Here is a 20958-nt window from a genome sequence, read left to right as displayed (position 1 = left end):
AAGCAAACAAGAAAACGCTCACCCAGAGGCGGTGCTCCTAGTAGCAAGGGACTTTAATGCAGGGAAACTTAAATTTGTCAGACTCCAGTCACCCTAGTCATAGACTGTTCTCTCTGCTACCGCACGGCAAGCAGAACCGGAGCGCCAAGTCTAGGTCCAAGAGGCTTCTAAACAGCTTCTACCCCCAAGCCATAAGACTCCTGAACATCTAGTCAAATGGCTACCCTGACTATTTGCATTGCCCCCCCCCCTTACATCACTGCTACTCTCTGTTGTCATCAATGCATAGTCACTTTAATAACTCTACCTACAGTACATGTACATACTACCTCAACTAACAGGTGCTCCCTGCACATTGACTCTGTATCGGTAAACTGCTGTATATAGTCTCGCTTTTGTTATTTTACTGCTGTTCTTTAAGTACTTGTTACTTTTATCTCTTATTCTTATCTGTATTTTTTTAAACTGCATTGATGGTTAGGGGCTCATAAGTAAGCATTTCACTGTAAGGTCTACACCTGTTGTATTCGACACATGTGACTAATACAATTGGATTTGATTACATTGCTCTAAAATAGGTTACAGGCTACAGTAGAACAGTCAAAACAGTTGGCGAAATGAAGAGGGGTAAATATACCAAATTATTAGGGTGAGGCGCATGGGCTAACATCTTACTACACAACATACACGTAGTATTATTTTCTTAGCTACAGTATACATATCTCCCTGACATAATTACATAATTTATGAAGCAGCATACAAGTCATTTTTGGATTCGGCTCATTTGAACAGGACAGTGGCATGGGTTAAAGGTTTGGACCGCGGCACAAATCGTGCTTCAGTGACAGCATGGCCGATGTTGAACGTTATTTATTTTAAATTTGGAAAAGAGCCCCCTAATCCCAGATTTGGGACCACACAGCCACTGTCACTGATTCCTGGAATATATATTCTTTCTCTTTTCTTCAAACAATCATCTTTATTCAATATTGATTCATTATTGCAATATAGAAACCGTCATTATTGTCCCTACCCTTTACAGACCATGCTGTCCCTTATATATCTGACACCAAGATTGCTCAATCATAGCTGGTTCAGATTTGAATTTGTAAACATTTTGAAAAACAACTCCACTTTGACATTATTGGGTATTGTGTGTAGGCCAGTGACACAAAATCTCAGTTGAATGTATTTTAAAATCAGGCTGTAACACAACAAAATGTTGAAAAAGTCAACGGGTGTGAATACTTTCTGAAGGCACTGTAGATGCACCACTATGCTTAGATTTGACCCTTTTAAACATTTTACATTAGTGTGGATTGAAGAAAGTTAACGTTTTAAAAAAATGTTTTGTTTATCATCAGAGATTGAATAATTCTAATGAATGTTGGGTGCGCGTTTCTTCGCTTGCATTTTTGATTTTACAAGCGCGAGGGCGCGCCTGTGTTGCCATAGGAATGTAAAACATTTCCTTGTCCTCTGGCCTTGACTGGTGATTTGGCATTCATATATAGCCTAAAGTTTCGCTACTATGGGAAGTATTACAGATGTTTACTCCTCTGTCTGCAAAGAACTAAAACTACAAACTAATCGATACATTTTTGAAGTCCTGCAAGAGACGGAGGGGAAGACGGGGTAGGTTCGCAGCATCATGGCACGCTGCAGTTCATTTTCTAGCCGCAAAAGCAACTTCTTATACTGAAATTCACGTTTCTCACGAAAGAGCTTTATCAAACCCTGCCTGTCTTGTCTGCATTCCGTAGAGACATCACACTCAAACTGACTGGGAACGACAGGCTGAGAAAGGTAGAACAAGTGACCAACAAAGATGCTCTCGCTCTGTCCAGAACCCTCCGAGACAACGACTCAGTGACAGGTAGATAGACATGTGTACTGTTGAGACCATGGATAGCCTGCATTCTAACAAAATCCTCAAGTGGGATCCTCCTCTCCTTCATCACTAGTCTGCGAAGTCAGAGGATAGGATAGGTGAACGCATCGTAGACATGCAAGCGCAGGGATATGCTTTCTCCTGTCGGGTTCTTAGATCCACGGCCGGCGCCAGAACGAATCAGTTGGACTTGACTGGTGATTTTCATAGCTGCGCACGTTTGTTGAGGAACCTCCCACGTGTGCACGCACTTACGCGTTCACAATATTTTGTTACGGGTGTCAATAGTAAAGACCAGGCAGTTCGTGAGTTGCAACATTGGGGAAGCCTACAATTTATGTCAATTGTGATTATTTGTTATATGCGCATTTTCGTGGAACAGTTTCATTTCAATAATAACGTTTTTGTTCTCAAAATCATTGTCACTTGGTTAATCATACAAATCTTAAGTAAAATGATACAAATCTAAAAGTTCAAATTCAGCTATGGCGAGAGCACTAGCCTCTGCCATATGGACACATTGGTACACTGATCTATTGGTGACTAAAGAAATGAGAGCATAGAACTCCTCCGTTATAACCTATAAGCCAAGGCAAATATGCAATTATGCAGTCAACTAAGTAAAATACATACGCCTAAAGCAGTAAAAAAAAAAAAAAAAAAAAAAGATGAAAATTCCGGTTCTTTCAATCAAATTAATCTCTCTACTCCACCTGTCTGCCTTACTTTATATCCATCTTGACTTGAACAATTCCAAGTGTAGTGCAACATTGTATCAAATCATCACTGGGTCCTGCCGAAGCTGACCTTCATTCCTGACCTTCAGAGTTTCCTGAGCCAGTTAGATCAGAACATACAGCTGTTTTTGAATGATGTTTCCACTGGATATATGGGATCATCAGATTATGATATTTTGCCCTTTCACACCGAAGCTTGGTGATTATCGGGGCTGGGAGTGTTGGAAAGATTTTTCAAATAGGAACTATCATTTGCAATGTATGTTAAGAAAAAACAGACTTCGTTGACTTGTGTGAGTCGAAGAAAAAATTTCTGAGAAGCTCATTTTATTAGTGGTGGACGTGGTGAGCAAAGACAATCAGAAATCAGACAATGCCAAATGGGCATTTTCCTACATATGCATGCATTCGCATCCTGGAGAGAGACGCACCGTATCTTCATCATCTTCTTCTTGATGCAACATTTTAAGTTATACTCAAGACACACTTATTTTAGACGCGTATTACTGACAGCCGCAACTCAATCAGCTATACCTACTGCCACGCGCACTACCCAAACAGCGGGTTTCCCAAACAGCGGGTTTCCCAAATACACTTGTGATTGGAAACAATCCACAGCTAGTTATTTTTTTAAGAAGCAAATTATCCTCTGTGGCTAAGTCATGCTCTCTGGTGAAGTATTTTGAATTATTATTTAGACTGGTGATCGAGGGTGTCAAATGCAGCACTAAGGTCTAGGAGCCTTGGTCTGACGCTATTAAAAGGTAATTTACCAACTTCACGAGTGCAGTCTCAGTGCTATGATGGGATCTATATTATTTGTCTCCAGGAAGTCAGTGAGTTGCTGTGCAACATCTTTTTCAAAACAAATTGAGTGTAATGGGAGATTCAATATAGGCCTTTTACATTTTCCGGGTCAAGGTTTTGCTTTTTCAAGAGAGGCTTTATTACTGCCACTTTTAGTGAGTTTGGTACACATCCGGTGGATAGGGAGACATTTATTATGTTCAACATAGGAGGGCCAAGCACAGGAAGCAGCTATTTGAGTAGTTTAGTTGGAATAGGATCCAATATCCAGCTTGAGGGATTAGAGGCCATGACTATTTTCATGAATGTGTCAAGAGATACAGGATTAAAAAACGTAAGTGTCTCCATTGATCCTAGGTCCTAGCAGTTCTTTGCAGACTCAGGACAACTGAGCTTTGGAGAAATACGCAGATTCAAAGAGGAGTCCGTAATTTGCTTTCTAATGATCATGATCTTTTTATCAAAGAAGTTCATGAATCATCACTGCTGAAGTAAAAGCCATCCTCTCTTGTTGAATGCTGCTTTTTAGTAAGCTTTGCGACAGTATCAAAAATAAATGTAGGATTGTTCTTATTCTCCTCCATTAGGTTGGAAAAATAGGATGATCGAGCAGCAGTGAGGGGCTCTTTGATATTGTGTGGCACTGTCTTATCAAGCTAGTTCGAAGACTTCCAGTTTGGTGTAGCGCCATTTCCGTTCTAATTTTATGGAAGCTTTCTTCAGGGCTCGGGTATTTTCTGTATACCAGGCAGCAAATTTCTTGTTACAAATGTTTTTCTGTTTTTAGGGGTGCAACTGCATCCAGGGTATTACGCAAGGTTAAATTTACATCCTCAGGTGGTTCACCGATTTTTGTTGTCCAAGAATTTATAGCACGGCTTCTGATGATCCTTAGTTGGGGTCTGAGCAGATTAGTTGTTGCGATTGCAAACGTCATAAAATGGTGGTTTGATAGTCCAGGATTATGAGGAAAAACATTTAGATCCACAATATTTATTCCACTGGGCAAAATTAGATCCAAGGTATGACTGTGGTAGTGAGTAGGTCTGGAGACATGTTGGACAAAACCCACTGAAACAATGATGGCTCCGAAAGCCTTTTGGAGTGGGTTTGTGGACTTTTCCATGTCAATATGAAAGTCACCAAAAATGTGAATATCATCTGCCATGACTACAAGGTCCGATAGGAATTCAGGGAACTCAGTGATGAACGCTGTATATGTGTAATGATTTTCTTCGTCCTCCTCTGATGAGGAGTAAGAAATGTCGGACCAATGCGCAGCGTTGTATGTGTCCAAGTTAATATTTAATACATCAACTGAACACTGAAAATACAAAATAACCAAGTGAAAGACAGAAACTAAAATTAAACAGTTCTGTATGGTGCAGATGTAACAGTATAACTTTATACCGTCCCCTCGCCCCGACCTGGACGCGAACCGGGGACGCTCTGCACACAGACAACAGTCACCCTCGAAGCATTGTTACCCATCACTCCACAAAAGCCGCGGCCCATGCAGAGCAAGGGTAACCACTACTTCAAGGTCTCAGAGCAAGTGACGTCACCGATTGAAACGCCACTAGCGCGTACCACCGCTAACTAGCTAGCCATTTCACATCGGCTACATAAGTATGATTCTCAATCAGAGACAACGAACGACACCTGCCTCTGATTGAGAACCATACCAGGCCAAACACATAAACACAACCTAAAAAAAATAACATAGACTACCCATCCCAACTCACGCCCTGACCAAACTAAAACAAAGACATAACAAAGGAACTAAGGTCAGAACGTGACAGTATCCCCCCCAAAGGTGCGGACTCCGGCCGCAAAACCTGAACCTATAGGGGAGGGTCTGGGTGGGCGTCTGTCCGCGGTGGCGGCTCTGGCACGGGACGTGGACCCCACTCCATCATAGTCTCTGCCCACTTAAGTGGCGCCCCTGGCGCGGCGGCCCCCGCCGCCGACCTCGAACTGGGGACCCCTGCAACGGATCCTGAATGGACGGGAGATTCCGGCAGCGCCGGAGTGAAGGGCGATTCCGGAAGCGCCGGAGGGAAGGGCGGCTCTGGCAGCTTCTGACTGACGGGCGGCTCTGGCAGCTCCTGACTGACGGGCGGCTCTGGCAGCTCAGGACAGACGGGCGGCTCTGGCAACTCAGGACAGACTGACAAACCTGGAGGGAGGAGACGGAGAGGCAGCCTGGTGCGTGGAGCTGCCACAGGACCCACAAGGCTGGGGAGACCTACAGGAGGCCTGGTGCTTGGAGGAGGCACCGGATGGACCGGGCTGTGGGGGAGCACTGGAGCCCTGGTCTTGCAGCCTTGGCACCACTTCTCCAGGCTGGATGATCCCTTTACCCCGGACCCTCCAGAGTGCAGGCACAGGTTGAACCGGGCTGTGGGTGAGCATTGGAGATCTGGTGCATACCACTCGCACCTCTCCCTTAGGCTCAATACCCACATTCACACGGACGGAGCGCAGGCATAGGACGCACTGCACCCTCCCAGCACCCTGGAGACACAGCACGCAGCACTGGCGCATGATAGGGGACTGGCCTATAGCCCACCGGGCTGTGAGTGCGTACTGGCGACACCGTGCGCTTGACCGCATAACACGGTGCCTGACCAGTACTGCGCTTCTTTCGGTAAGGACGAGGAGTGGGCTCAGGTCTCCAACCTGACTCTGCCACACTCCCCGTGTGCCCCCCATTTTTTTTGGTGGGGCTGCCGTGCTGCATCCTCATATTGCTGCTGCTCAGCTTTCGCTGCCTCCATCTCTGTCTTGGGGCGGCGATATTCCCCAGCCTGGGCCCAGGGTCCTTTTCCGTCCAAAATCTCCTCCCATGTCCATGAGTCCAGAGATTGCTGCTGCTCGATACCACGCTGCTTGGTCCTTGGTTGGTGGGTGATTCTGTAAAGATATTCTTCGTCCTCCTCTGACGAGGAGTAAGAAATGTCGGACCAGTGCGCAGCGTTGTATGTGTCCATGTTAATTTTGAATAAATCAACTGAACACTGAAAATACAAAATAACCAAGTGAAAGACAGAAACGAAAACGAAACAGTTCTGTATGGTGCAGATGTAAACAGAAAATAATCACCCACAAAACACAGGTGGGAAAAGGCAACCTAAGTATGATTCTCAATCAGAGACAACGAACGACACCTGCCTCTGATTGAGAACCAAACCAGGCCAAACATATAAACACAGCCTAGACAAAAGAACATAGACTACCCATTCCAACTAACGCCATGACCAAACGAAAACAAAGACATAAAGGAACTAAGGTCAGAACGTGACAATATGGCCCAGGAGGCTTGTAAACAGTAGCTATAACAAGTGATTGAGTAGGCTGCATAGAGTAACCAGGAGTGGCCTCATTTAACACAGTAAATTCATCAGGCATAAGCCATGTTTCAGGCAGGCCAATCAAATGAAGATTATGATCAGTGATTCGTTAATTGACTATGACTGCCTTGGAAGTGAGGGATCTAACATTAAGTAGCCCTATTTTTAGATGTAAGCTTTCACAATCTCTTTCAATAATGACAGGAATTGAGGAGGTCTTTATTCCAGTGAGATTGCAAAGGCGAACTTTGCCATGTTTAGTTTTGCTCAACCTAGATTGAGGCACAGACACGGTCTCAATGAGGATAGCTGAGCTGACTACACTGACTCTGCTACGGACAGTGCACTGTACAACCGCAAACTTTCCTTTCCAATCCACAAGAGGCTGAAACCAGAGATCTGTATACTGTATAATGATGAGATGCTCATGTCTCCACCTTGACAATGGGAGACTTTGTGCCAAAGGCGGAAAGGCAGGCAACAAGCTTAGGTCTACATATTATTTCCATTTAAAAAAATAAAGAAAAATGTTTCTATTTAACTAGGCAAGTGAGTTTTGAACAAATTCTTATTTACAATGACGGCCTACCCTGGCCAAACCCTCCCCTAACCCGGACGACGCTGGGCCAATTGTGTGCCGCCCTATGGGACTCCCGATCACGGACGGTTGTGATACAGCCCGGGATCAAACCTTAGACCGCTGCGCCACTCTGGGCTTATTCTGGACAGATTTTGACAAGAGTGAACCCTCGCGCTTGGCCTCTTCCTCTTTGCTGAATCTATGTCACTGGAGAAAGCATCCGAGCGAGCAAAACAGCACTATATGTACCCTAAGTATCTGATGCTGTCTGGACAGAAATAGTATGCCACGCCACACTCTTTTGGTCCAGACAGCATCAGATACTTGGTCTACACATACTGAGACAGAGGGGAGCTGTTTCACTGTCCAGACAGCATCAGATACATGGTCTACACATACTGAGACAGAGGGGAGCTGTTTCACTGTCCAGATAGCATCAGATACATGGTCTACACATACTGAGACAGAGGGGAGCTGTTTCACTGTCCAGACAGCATCAGATACGTGGTCTACACATACTGAGACAGAGGGGTGCTGTTTCACTGTCCAGACAGCATCAGATACGTGGTCTACACATACTGAGACAGAGGGGAGCTGTTTCACTGTCCAGACAGCATCAGATACGTGGTCTACACATACTGAGACAGAGGGTCAAGACAGAGCTGTTGGTCACTACTGTCCAGACAGCATCAGATACGTGGTCTACACATACTGAGACAGAGGGGAGCTGTTTCACTGTCCAGACAGCATCAGATACGTGGTCTACACATACCGAGACAGAGGGGAGCTGTTTCACTCGCTTGGATTCTTTAATTGAATTAATGTCTTTCTGTCGGTGCGCGTCTCTGTGAAATAAATTATTAATATTAAAATGTTTTATTTGGATGGGCAAAGAGGTACGGTAGGGCGGGCCAGCCCCCCAAAAGGCCCGCCCATAACGCTGACCCTGCGTAGATCAGTGAAGATGAAGGAGAGGAAAGAACTTCCCTTGTAGATATTGAGATGCACTCTTATGTCCATGTGTCTTGTTGTTCATCCAGGTGTGTTGTTGATTGACAGGTCTGGATTTGAGGTACAACTGCATCACAGATGAGGGGGCGGGACACCTCGCTGACCTCCTCAAGGTAACCTGGTCACATATAATGGAGGTCGATTAGAACACTGGTCCCATTTCCTAAAATCCAGACATGCTGTTGTGAAGTGTATATTAAGCTGTGTGTTGTTGTGTGTTATATTGTGTCAGGAGAACGTGTGTCTGCGCTCTTTGGACCTGACGTGTAACGACATTCAGACAGACGGAGCTGAATACATTGCAAAGAGTTTGACTGTATGTACAGTTCAAGTCTGAAGTTTACATACACTTTGGAGTCATTAAAACTCGTTTTTCATCCACTCCACAAATTTCTTGTTAACAAACTATAGTTTTGGCAAGTCGGTTAGGACATCTACTTTGTGCATGACACAAGTCATTTTTCCAACAATTGTTAAAAGACAGATCATTTCACTTATTATTGTATCCCACTGTATCCCAATTCCATTGGGTTAGAAGTTTACATACACTAAGTTGACTGTGCCTTTAACAGCTTGGAAAATTCCAGAAAATTATGTCATGGATTTAGAAGCTTCTGTTTGGCTAAATTACATAATTTGAGTCAATTGGAGATGTACCTGTGGATGTATATCAAGGCCTACCTTCAAACTCAGTGCCTCTTTGCTTGACATCATGGGAAAATCAAAAGAAATCAGCCAAGACCTCAAAAAAGAAATTGTAGACCTCCACAAGTCTGATACATCATTGGGAGCAATTTCCAAATGCCTGAAGGTACCACGTTCATCTGTAAAAACAATAGTGCGCAAGTATAAACACCATGGGACCACGCAGCCGCCATACCGCTCAGGAAGGAGACACGTTCTGTCTCCTAGAGATGAACGTACTTTGGTGCGAAAAGTGCAAATCAATCCCAGAACAACAGCAAATGACTGTGTGAAGATGCTGGAGGAAACAGGTACAAAAGTATCTATATTCACAGTAAAACAAGTCCTATATCGACATAACCTGAAAGGCTGCTCAACAAGGAGGAAGCCACTGCTCCAAACCCGCCATAAAAAAAAGCCAGACTATAGTTTGGAACTGCACATGGGGACAAAGATCGTACTTTTTGGAGAAATGTCCTCTGGTCTGATGAAACAAAAATAGAACTGTTTGGCCATAATGACCATCGTTGTGTTTGGGGGGACAGGGGGAGGCTTGCAAGCCAAAGAACACCATCTCAACCGTGAAGCACGAGGGTGGCAGCGGCATGTTGTGGGGGTGCTTTGTTGCAGGAGGGACTGGTGCACTTCATAAAATAGATTGCATCATGAGGGAGGTAAATTATGTGGATATATTGAAGCAACATCTCAAGACATCAGTCAGGAAGTTAAAACTTGGTTGCAAATTGGGCAATGACCCCAAGCATACTTCCAAAGTTGTGGCAAAATGGCTTAAAGACAACAAAGTCAAGGTATTGGAGTGGCCATCACAAAGCCCCGACCATAATCCTATAGCAAATTTGTCAGCAGAACTGAAAAAGTGTGTGCAAGCAAGGAGGCCTACAAACCTGACTCAGTTACACCAGCTCTGTCAGGAGGAATGGGCCAACATTCACACAACTTATTGTAGGAAGCTTGTGGAAGGCTCCCTGAAACATTTGACCCAAGTTAAACAATTTAAAGGCAATCCTACCAAATACTAATTGAGTATATGTAAACTTCTGACCCACTGGGAATGTGATGAAAGAAACAAAAGCTGAATTAAATCATTTTCTCTACTATTATTCTGACATTTTACATTCTTAAAATAAATTGGTGATCTTAATTGTTACTAGGATTAAATGTCAGGAATTGTAAAAAAAACACACACAAAAAACAGAGTTTAAATGTATTTGGCTAAGGTGTATGTAAACTTCCGACTTCAACTGTATATATACATTATTTATAAACACACTATGCAGTAGCTATATAGACCACATAAAAGAACATACAGGAAGTCTTCAATACATGATTTCTCCATTTGTATACACCATGTAAAGTGTGTGTGTTTTTCCCTATCTCCAGTCTAATGATACCCTCCTGTCTCTGAGGCTGACTGGTAATAAGATAGGGAACGGAGGAGCCATGCACTTCGCAAGCATGCTGCAGGTCAACTCTACACTACAGGAGCTGGACGTGGCTGACTCTGACCTGGTAACACATGCGCCACACACTCTCACATACACATACTGGCTGTGTCCGAGTTGGGATGTAGGGTTTGAGCAGAGCCTGAAGGTAGGGGGCAGCAGTTCCTCTTGCTGCTCCATAGGCAAGTACCATGGTCTTGTGGTGGATGCGAGCCAGTGGACTGTGTGGGCGAGTGTGGTGACATGGGAGAAGTTGGGAAGGTTGAACACCAGGTGGGCTGCAGTGTACTGGATAAGTTGCAGGGGTTTGACGGTACAAGCGCGGAGCCCAGCCAACAACAAGTGCCAGGTTTAGGACCTGCACCACTTCCTGTGTGAGGTAGGGTCGTACTCTACCGATGTTGTAGACCATGAACCTGCAGGAGCGAGTCACTGCTTTGATGTTTTCAGAGAACTACAGGGTGTTGTCCAGGGTCAGGCCAAGGTTATTGGCGCTCTGGGAGGGGGACACCGTCGAGTTGTCAACCATGATGGAGGTCTTGGAGCGGGCAGGCTTTCCCCGGGAGGAAGAGCATCTCCACCTTGTCGAGGTTAAGCTTAAGGTGGTGGGCCGACGTCCAAGCTTAGATATCTGCCCAAAACTAAACAATCCATATGTTTAAATCAAAAGGCCTGATTAAAATGACATCATTACCGCAGCCACATCCTGCGTCTCCAGTGCCGACACATTCACAAATCAAAAGATGGTTTAGTATTTACTTTAAAAGCTCTGATGAAGGCCAAGAGAACAAGCAACCCTTTTAAATGAGAAAACAGAAATCCACAAAAAAAAGTAAGATTTTAAGGAGAACAAAAAATATTTCGCCTGCACTTGGACACCACCGCAGAAGCTTCGCTATTCGTCATCTTCCCAATTAAATAGCTTTGTTTTGTTGTTTGGTTACTTGAAGAGAACCAGGGCCTATCACTCGCAGACCACATCTTCCTGTGCATTGTGGAAACATGTGCATTGAATTTTACTTGACGAAGAGCTGAAATTAGTATAACATCCTGGCATTTAAACCATACACGAATTTTGAAAATTCACATGCTATAAAACATTATATTTTCGCATACTGAGAATTTGTCATGCGCGATTGTGTTGTTTCCCGCTATTTGTTGATTTCAGTAGTGCATCCCCATATGTAATTGATGAGCTGTTGTCAGAGCCAAAATGAGAATGACATCCGGGCATTTAAAGTATATTCAATTTTTAAGAACAATTTGGCGTACTATTAGACAACATTTTCTCTCATGCTCAAACGACCTACTATTTAGGATGCAAGTTTGGGTATTCGGCCATGGCCACTGTCTCGCGCTCTCTCTCTGCATAGGGGACTCAGAGTGTGATAGCGTTTGCCATCGTCTTGAACAACAACAAGAGCCTCCGATCTGTCAACATCAGCAGACCTCTACTCTTCAGCCACCAGGTACACTGCACACAACGTGTACTAAGATGTGGTCTTCAGAAAGACTACCGTGTCAGAACATATGCGCATCTTTTGTGTGGCTCTGTCTCTTTCTGAGAAAATAAAAGCTGCAAACTCGAATGGCTACTATGCAATACGTTTAGTAAAGCCACGTTTCGACAGCTACGCTGCCTTCATCAGGTTCTCTCTATCATAGGAGGAGACAGCGGTCCATCTGTCAGGTATGTTGGTAGTTAATCAGTGTCTGAGGGAGCTGCACCTGGGAAAGATGGGCATGACTGACTATGGAGTGGAGAGACTCACTGACGCCCTGAGAACCAACTACACCCTCAAATACCTGGACTTACGCTGGTACACACACACCGTACACAGACACACGCACCATGCACAGAAACGTCATACACTCAAAGCTCATACACATACTTACATACACCATAAGCATGCTCATAGTTACTCACGCCATAACCCCTCCTCTCTGTCTGTCCTTTGTTCAGTAACCGTGTGACTCGTGACGGGGCGCGGTGTCTAGCAAAGGTCCTGAAGAACAATGGAACCTTGGAGATTCTGGACCTGGCGTCCAATCGCATCGAAGACGATGGTGCCCTCTACCTCAGCCAGGCTATTGCCTTGCCCACCTGCAACCTCAAAGCGTGAGACACACATACACACACACCTCACCTTTAACCCACCCCCAACCCTTGAGTGTTACTTATTGGACACGTTCAGTTAGTGCTTACATTTTTCACTTTGTTTCAAAACTTTTCCTACATTTTCGTTCCTACTGAACACAACCCAGGATTTATCCAACTCTCTCTTCTCCCTCTCTCTCTTACTGTCTCTCCAGGTTGTCTATCCCCAATAATAACATAGCTACTGTTGGTCTGGTGTCTCTGTCTCGGGCCATGCAGGCTAACAACACTCTCACACACATCTACATTTGGGGGAACAGACTGGAGGAGCCGGTCTGTCAGGTAACACGCACGCAAGCAAGCACACACACAGATCCATCGGCCAATTTCTTCGGCCACTGTACCTATTTTGCCAATTGGACTGAACCCCTTTGCTACACGGAACCCTAGTACTCCATCACGACTGGTCTATTTGATGTAACTGCACGATTAGGCTATAACAGACTTCCTCTGTCGTGACGTCCCTCTAAGGCCCTTCTGCTAGCTTGCTAGCCCCGGCCTGCTAGCTGTCTGAATCGTCGTGTCTCCAGCCAGCCTAACTACTCACTGGACTCCTATGATCACTTGGCTACACATGCCTCTCCCTAATGTCAATATGCTTTGTCCATTGAGGTTCTGGTTAGTGATTATTGTCTTACTTCACTGTAGAGCCTCTAGCCCTGCTCAATATGGCTTAGCCAAACCTTTAGTTCCACCTCCCACAAATGCGGTGACATGAACAATGCCTAGGTTTACCTCCAATGTATTCACATTATGTCGTGGAAATTTCCTGTATTACCAAATCATGAGAGAGCAAACCACACACAAGTCAGAGTTATCATAAAGTCCATCTTTAATTATATGAGCTTCATCACAACCCTGTGACTCTCAGATCAATTCAGTGTCTGTAAATTAATTCTCTGAGAGTGCTTACAAAACAGTCCTTAGTATCATTTATAGCCAAGACACACCCATCAAAACTCACATGATGAATAACAGATCTTAGGAACATTATATACAAATAACCTTTTACCAGAAAAAGGAGTATCCCATAATTTATAGCATTAGCTATAAATTATTGTTCAGTTTGATCTCCTAAACCAAAGCTCTTATCTCATTCTTGGTACCACTTAGAACCAAAAACATTACCTCATCCAATGGCATATATAAAATACACCCCCTCCTGGACAAGCTTACAGAGAGACGTGACTGGCACACAGACATTGTGGAGCCACCTTACTGGTTCCCAATTAATAACACCATCCCTTCACATGGTTTAGGAATAGTTTACAGACACATTCACAGATAAGACTAACCCGACCTCTTCCCTCTCTGGGCCCAAGTAACTTTCCCCACATAAGCATGCATATGAAAATTAATAAAACATCTTATTTATAAATGTTACCTAAAGAATTCTGATTCTGCCACGACAATCCCACCATACCTTTGTCTGTACATTTTGCCTTGAATCTATTCTATTGTGCTCAGAAACCTGCTCCTTTTACTCTCTGTTCCGAACGTACTGGACGACCAGTTCTTATAGCCTTTAGCTGTACCCTTATCCTAATCCTCCTCTGTTCCTCCGGTGATGTAGAGGTTAATCCAGGCCCTGCAGTGCCTAGCTCCACTCCTATTCCCCAGGTGCTCTCATTTGTTGACTTCTGTAACTGTAAAAGCCTTGGTTTCATGCATGTTAACATTAGAAGCCTCCTCCCTAAGATTGTTTTATTCACTGCTTTAGCACACTCTGCCAACCCGGATGTCCTAGCCGTGTCTGAATCCTGGCTTAGAAAGGCCACCAAAAGCCCTGAAATTTCCATCCCTAACTATAACATTTTCCGACAAGATAGAACTGCTAAAGGGGGCTGAGTTGCAATCTACTGCAGAGATAGCCTGCAGAGTTCTGTCTTACTATCCAGGTCTGTACCCAAACAATTCGAGCTTCTACTGTTAAAAATCCACCTTTCCAGAAACATGTCTCTCACCATTGCCGCTTGCTATAGACCACCCTCTGCCCCCAGCTGTGCCCTGGACACCATATGTTAATTGATTGCCCCCCATCTATTGTCAGAGTTCGTGCTGCTAGGTGACCTAAACTGGGACATGCTTAACACCACAGCCATCCTACAATCTAAGCTTGATGTCCTCAATCTCACACAAATTATCAATGAACCCATGGGGGCACCCTCATAGAACACGGGAACCCCCATAGATATCATCCTAACCTCCAAATCCACCTCTGCTGTTTTCAACCAAGATCTCAGCGATCATTGCCTCATTGCCTGCCTCCGTAATGGGTCTGCGGTCAAATGACCACCCCTCATCACAGTCAAACGCTCCCTAAAACTCTTCAGCGAGCAGGCCTTTCAAATCAACCTGGCCCGGGTATCCTGGAAGGATATTGACCTCATCCCATCAGTAGAGGATGCCTGGTTATTCTTTAAAAGTGCCTTCCTCACCATTTTAAATAAGTATGCCCGTTCAAAAACTGTAGAACCAGGAACAGATATAGCCCTTGGTTCACTCCAGACCTGACTGCCCTTGATGAGCACAAAAACATCCTGTGAAGTACTGCATTAGCATCGAATAGCCCCCGTGATATGCAGCTTTTCAGGGAAGTTAAGAACCAATATACACAGGCAGTTAGGAAAGCTAAGGCTAGCTGTTTCAAACAGAAATTTGCATCCTGTAGCACAAACTCAAAAAAGTCCTGGGACACAGTAAAGTCCATGGAGAATAAGAGCACCTCCTCCCAGCTGCCCACTGCACTGAGGCTAGGAAACATTGTCACCACCGACAAGTCCACTATAATGGAGAATTTCAATAAGCATTTTCTACGGCTGGCCATGCTTTCCACCTGGCTACCCCTACCCCGGTCAACTGCCCTGCACCCCCCACAGCAACTCGCCAAGCCTCCCCATTTCTCCTTCACCCAAATCCAGATAGCTGATGTTCTGAAAGAGCTGCAAAATGTGGACCCCTTCAAATCAGCCGGGCTAGACAATCTGGACCCTCTCTTTCTAAAATAATCTGCCGAAATAGTTGCAACCCCTATTACTAGCCTGTTCAACCTCTCTTTCGTATCATCTGAGATTCCCAAAGATTGGAAAGCTGCCGCGATCATCCCCCTCTTCAAAGGGGGAGACACTCTAGACCCAAACTGCTACAGACCTATATCTATCCTACACTGCCATTCTAAGGTCTTTGAAAGCCAAGTTAACAAACAGATTACAGACCATTTTAAATCCCACCATACCTTCTCCGCTCAGCAATCTGGTTTCAGAATGGGTCATGGGTGCACCTCAGCCACGCTCAAGGTCCTAAACGACATCATAACCGCCATCGATAAGAGACATTACTGTGCAGCCGTATTCATCAACCTGGCCAAGGCTTTTGACTCTGTCAATCACCACATTCTTATCGGCAAACTCAACAGCGTTGGTTTCTCAAATGACTGCCTCACCTGGTTCACCAACTACTTCTCTGATAGAGTTCAGTGTGTCAAATCGGAGGGACTGTGGCAGTCTCTATTGGGGTGCCACAGGTTAAATTCTCAGGCCGACTCTCTTCTCTGTATACATCAATGATGTCGTTCTTGCTGCTGGTGATTCTCAGATCCAGCTCTGGGCAGACGACACCATTCTGTATACTTCTGGCCCTTCTTTAGACACTGTGTTAACTAACCTCCAGGCGAGCTTCAATGCCATACAACTCTCCTTCCGTGGCCTCCAACTGCTCTTAAATGCAAGTAAAACTAAATGCATGCTCTTCAACCGATCTCTGCCTGCCCGTCCAGCATCACTACTCTGGACGGTTCTGACTTAGAATACGTGGACAGCTACAAATACCTAGGTGTCTGGCTTGACAGTAAACTCTTCTTCCAGACTCACATTAAGCATCTCCAATCCAAAATTAAATCGAGAATCGGCTTCCTATTTTGCAACAAAGCCTCCCTCACTCATGCTGCCAAACATACCTTCGTAAAACTGACCATCCTACCGATCCTCGACTTTGGCGATGTCATCTACAAAATAGCCTCCAACACTCTACCCAACAAATTGGATGCAGTCTATCACAGTGCCATCCATTTTGTCACCAAAACCCCATGTACTACCGACCACTGCGACCTGTACGCTCTTATTGGCTGGCCATCGCTTCATACTCGTCGCGAAACCCATTGGCTCCAGGTCATCTACAAGTCTCTGGTAGGTAAAGCCCCGCCTTATCTCAGCTCACTGGTCACCATAGCAGCACCCACTCGTAGCACACGCTCCAGCAGGTATATCTCACTGGTCACCCCCAAAGCCAATTCCTTCTTTGGCTGCCTTTCCTTCCAGTTCTCTGCTGCCAATGACTGGAACAAACTGCAAAAATCACTGAAGCTAGAGACTCATATCTCCCTCACTAGATTTAAGCACAAGCTGTCAGAGCAGCTAACAGATCACTGCACCTGTAAATAGCCCATCCAACTACCTCATCCCAATACTGTATTTATTTATCTTGCTCCTTTGCACACCAGTATCTCAACTTGTACATTCATCTTCTCTCACATCTATTCACTCCAGTGTTTAATTGGTATATTGTAATTACTTTGCCACTATTTATTGCCTTACCTCCCTTATCTTACCTCATTTGCACACACTGTGTATAGACCTTTTCTACTGTATTATTGACTGTATGTTTGTTTTACTCCATGTGTAACTCTGTGTTGTTGAATGTGTCGAACTGCCTTTGCTTTATCTTGGCCAGGTCGCAGTTGTAAATGAGAACTTCTTCTCAACTAGTTTACCTGGTTAAATAAAGGTGAAATAAATAAAATAAAATAATAAACACACAAATCAAAATCACACTCGAAGCCACACTCTTACTCCCCTCCACCAGGCTTTCAGTGATCTGCTGTCCAGTGGTCGTCTGTCGTCGGAGCAGACCGATGTGTGTGTGTACGAGGTGGACGGGTGTGTGTGTCTGGCTGAGGTCTTCCATGGGCTGAAGAGGCACTACTACTGGACACCCAGCTACGGACAGGATGTAAATCCTGCTAGCAATGCAGCTGTGGCCCTCACAAATCCACAACTCTATCCTAACTCCTCACACACACCCTAAACCCTTAATAATACTACCCACCTGGCGCACATTCAGTTAAACTTGATGCATACATGCACTCTAATAAATATCTAATAAACTGTTTTAAGTAACTTATCTGTTCATGTCCTATTTGTATCATGCTCTTGTGTTGTATGTTTACGCTGACCGCTTGTCAAGCCCTACTTCCAAAAGAGGTTTTGTAACCTCCAAAATATATTTTCCTGTTATATAAAGGTTAAATAAAATAAAAAATAAATTATCCTTTTCATACATTTACAATATGGCTGGTACACCAAATATGGCCAACATGTTAATGTGATATAGTTGCCATGGTAATGACCATTTTTGCATAGAACACTAAGAAAAGTTTAGGTTGCTCAATGTTCTCCATCTACAGTGCATTCGGAAAGTGTTCTGACCCCTTGACTTTTTCACATTTTGTTACGTTACAGCCTTATTTTAAAATGGATTAAAAAACATTTTCCCATCGATCTACACATAATAGCCCATCATGGCAAAGCAAAAACAGTTTAAAAAACAGAAAAATTACATTTACATAAGTATTCACCCTTTACTCATTACTTTGTTGGAGCACCTTTGGCAACGAATAGCTATTTTCAGGTCTCTCCAGAGATGTTCGATCAAGTCCGGGCTCTGGCTGGGCCACTCAAGGACATTCAGAGACTTGTCCCAAAGCCACTCCTGCATTGTCTTGGCTGTGTGCTTAGGGCTGTTGTCCTGCTGGACAGTGAACCTTCACCCCAGTTCCTGAGTGCTCTGGAGCAGGTTTTCTTCAAGATTGTCTCTGTACTTTGCTCTGTTCATCTTTCCCTCGATCCTGAATAGTATCCCAGTACCTGCCGCTAAACAACATCCCCACAGCATGATGTTGCCACCACCATGCTTCACCGTAGATATGGTGCCAGCTTTCCTCCAGATATGACGCTTGGCATTTAGGCCAAAGAGTTCAATCTTGGTTTCATCAGACCAAAGAATCTTGTTTCTCATGGTCTGAGAGTCCTTTGTGTGCCTTTTGGCAAACTCCTAGCAGCTGTCATGTGCCTTTTACTGAGAAGTGGCTTCCGTCTCGCCACTCTACCATAAAGGCCTGATTGGTGGAGTGCTGCAGAGATGGTTGTCCTTCTAGAAGGTTCTCCCATCTCCACAGAGGAACTCTGGAGCTCTGTCAGAGTGACCATCGTATTCTTGCTCACCTCCCTGACCATGTCCCTTCTCCCCCAATTGCTCAGTTTGGCCAGGCTGCCAGCTCTAAGAAGAGTCTAGGTGTTTCCAAACTTCATCCATTTAAGAACGATGGAGGCCACTGTGTTTTTGGGGACCTTCAATGCTGCAGAAATGTTTTGATACCCTTCCCCAGATCTGTGCCTCGACACAATCCTGTCTCTGAGCTCTATGGACAATTCCTTCGACCTCCTGGTTTGGCTTTTGCTCTGACATGCACTGTCAACTGTGGGACCTTATATTGACAGTGTGTGCCTTTCCAAATCATGTCCAATCAATTGAATTTTCCACAGGTGGACTCCAATCAAGTTGTAGAAACATCTCAGGGATAATCATTGGAAACAGGATCCACCTGAGCTCAATTTCGAGTCTCATAGCAAAGGGTCTGAATACTGTTTTTTATTTTTAATACATTTGTAAAAATGTCTAAAAACCTGTTTTTGCTTTGTCATTATGGATTATTCTGTGTGGAGTATTGAAGAAAATGTTTTATTTAATCCATTTTAGAATAAGGCTGGAAAGTAACAAAATGTGGAAAAAGGAAAAGGAGTCTGAATACTTTTCGATTGCGCTATAGAACAATGCTATGGCTCTGGTAATTACTATGGCAATCATTAACTTTCATATGTTAGTTGGTTGTTAACAAAGCACACAATGAATCCTGAACGCTCCCAAAGAGACATCCATTGAATGTTCCTTGTTGTACCTCAAACCCTGTTCAGCCACCACGTAACGTTGACCTGTATTGGATTGAGTTCTAGCAATTGTAACTCTGGTGCTAACATAGATAGTGCCAACTCCCCTCTGTGGTATCATGAAAGGTAGCATCATGCTCTCTATCCACTTCTATGAAATCATACAGCTGGTGGTGCGAGACGGGTCGGTTGGAGTGTGAGCCTACTGGGTTCGTAAACGCCTAGGGACAGGCAAGCTAAAATCCTGTTCCGGGACTGTTCTGGATGGGGCCTTACGGCATTCCCCTCCCTGGTGCTCCACCCAGTCCACCTGGACAGGGACCAGCTCCAACACATCCCACCTGGCATCTCCTGCCTTACCTGCCTGTGGGTTCTCTACCTACAACCGGCTGGGCACCGTGTACCAAGAGCTGGGATGCTTGCCGCAACTACGCTCTCTAGACCACAGCCGCAACCCACTGGACCTCAGCCTGGTACGGAAGACTGGAAGAGATCATCTGCAGAACGTGCTGCAGCTCCTTGGTAATGAGCTGGCGAGGCTATCTAATGGCCTCTGTCAGAACCTCTACAACCTGGAGCTGTTGGGCCTATCAAAGAACAGCCTGACTACCCTGCCTGCTGAGGTCATCAGCCTGGGACTGCTGAGGGAGCTGTATGTTACCCAGAACCAGCTGGAGAATGTACCAGAGACACAGGGAGCTCTACTATGTCTGCAGGTCAGATACAATACACACACAAGTATGTGGACACCTGCTCGAACATCTCATTCCAAAATCCTAGGCATTAATATGGAATTGATCCCCCCTTTGCTGCTACAACAGCCTCCACTCTATTGGGAAGGCTTTCCACTAAGATGCTGGAACATTGCTGCGGGGACTTGCTTCCATTCAGCCATAAGAGCATTAGTGAGGTCGGGCACTGACTGTGTTTCAATTCATCCCAAAGGTTTTTGATTTGAGGTCAGGGCTCTGTGAAGGCCAGTCAAGTTCTTCCACACCAATATCGACAAACCATTTCTAAATGGACCTTGCTTTGTGCACGGGGCATTGTCATGCTGAAACGGGAAAGGTTTTTCCCCAAACTGATAACACAAAGTTGGAAGCACAGAATCGTGTAGACTCTAGAATGTCATTATATGCTGTAGCATTAAGATTTCCCTTCATTGGAACTAAGGGGCCCAAACCATTATTTCTCCTCCACCAAACTGTACAGTTGGCACTATGCATTGGGCCAGGTAGAGTTCTCCTGGCATCCGCCAAACCCAGATTCATCC

General features: G+C 44.7%; 1 protein-coding gene across 1 annotated transcript; it reads left to right on the top strand.

Moving 5' to 3' along the window:
* Positions 1-499: 499 nt before the first annotated feature.
* On the top strand, positions 500-17820 carry lrrc34 (leucine rich repeat containing 34). The gene is made up of 10 exons (XM_064949406.1): positions 500-1635; positions 1764-1876; positions 8428-8492; positions 8612-8695; positions 10465-10593; positions 11900-11995; positions 12192-12346; positions 12490-12645; positions 12840-12966; positions 17545-17820. The coding sequence occupies exons 1-10, from the start codon at positions 1532-1534 to the stop codon at positions 17764-17766; spliced, it is 1251 nt and encodes a 416-aa protein (XP_064805478.1). The 5' UTR covers positions 500-1531; the 3' UTR covers positions 17767-17820.
* The last annotated feature ends 3138 nt before the right edge of the window (positions 17821-20958 follow it).

Source organism: Oncorhynchus masou, chromosome 30 (genome assembly GCF_036934945.1).
Source record: "Oncorhynchus masou masou isolate Uvic2021 chromosome 30, UVic_Omas_1.1, whole genome shotgun sequence".
NCBI classification, from domain to species: domain Eukaryota; kingdom Metazoa; phylum Chordata; class Actinopteri; order Salmoniformes; family Salmonidae; genus Oncorhynchus; species Oncorhynchus masou.
The sequence above is the reverse complement of the archived record's forward strand: the minus strand, read 5'-3'. Positions and strand labels throughout refer to the sequence as shown.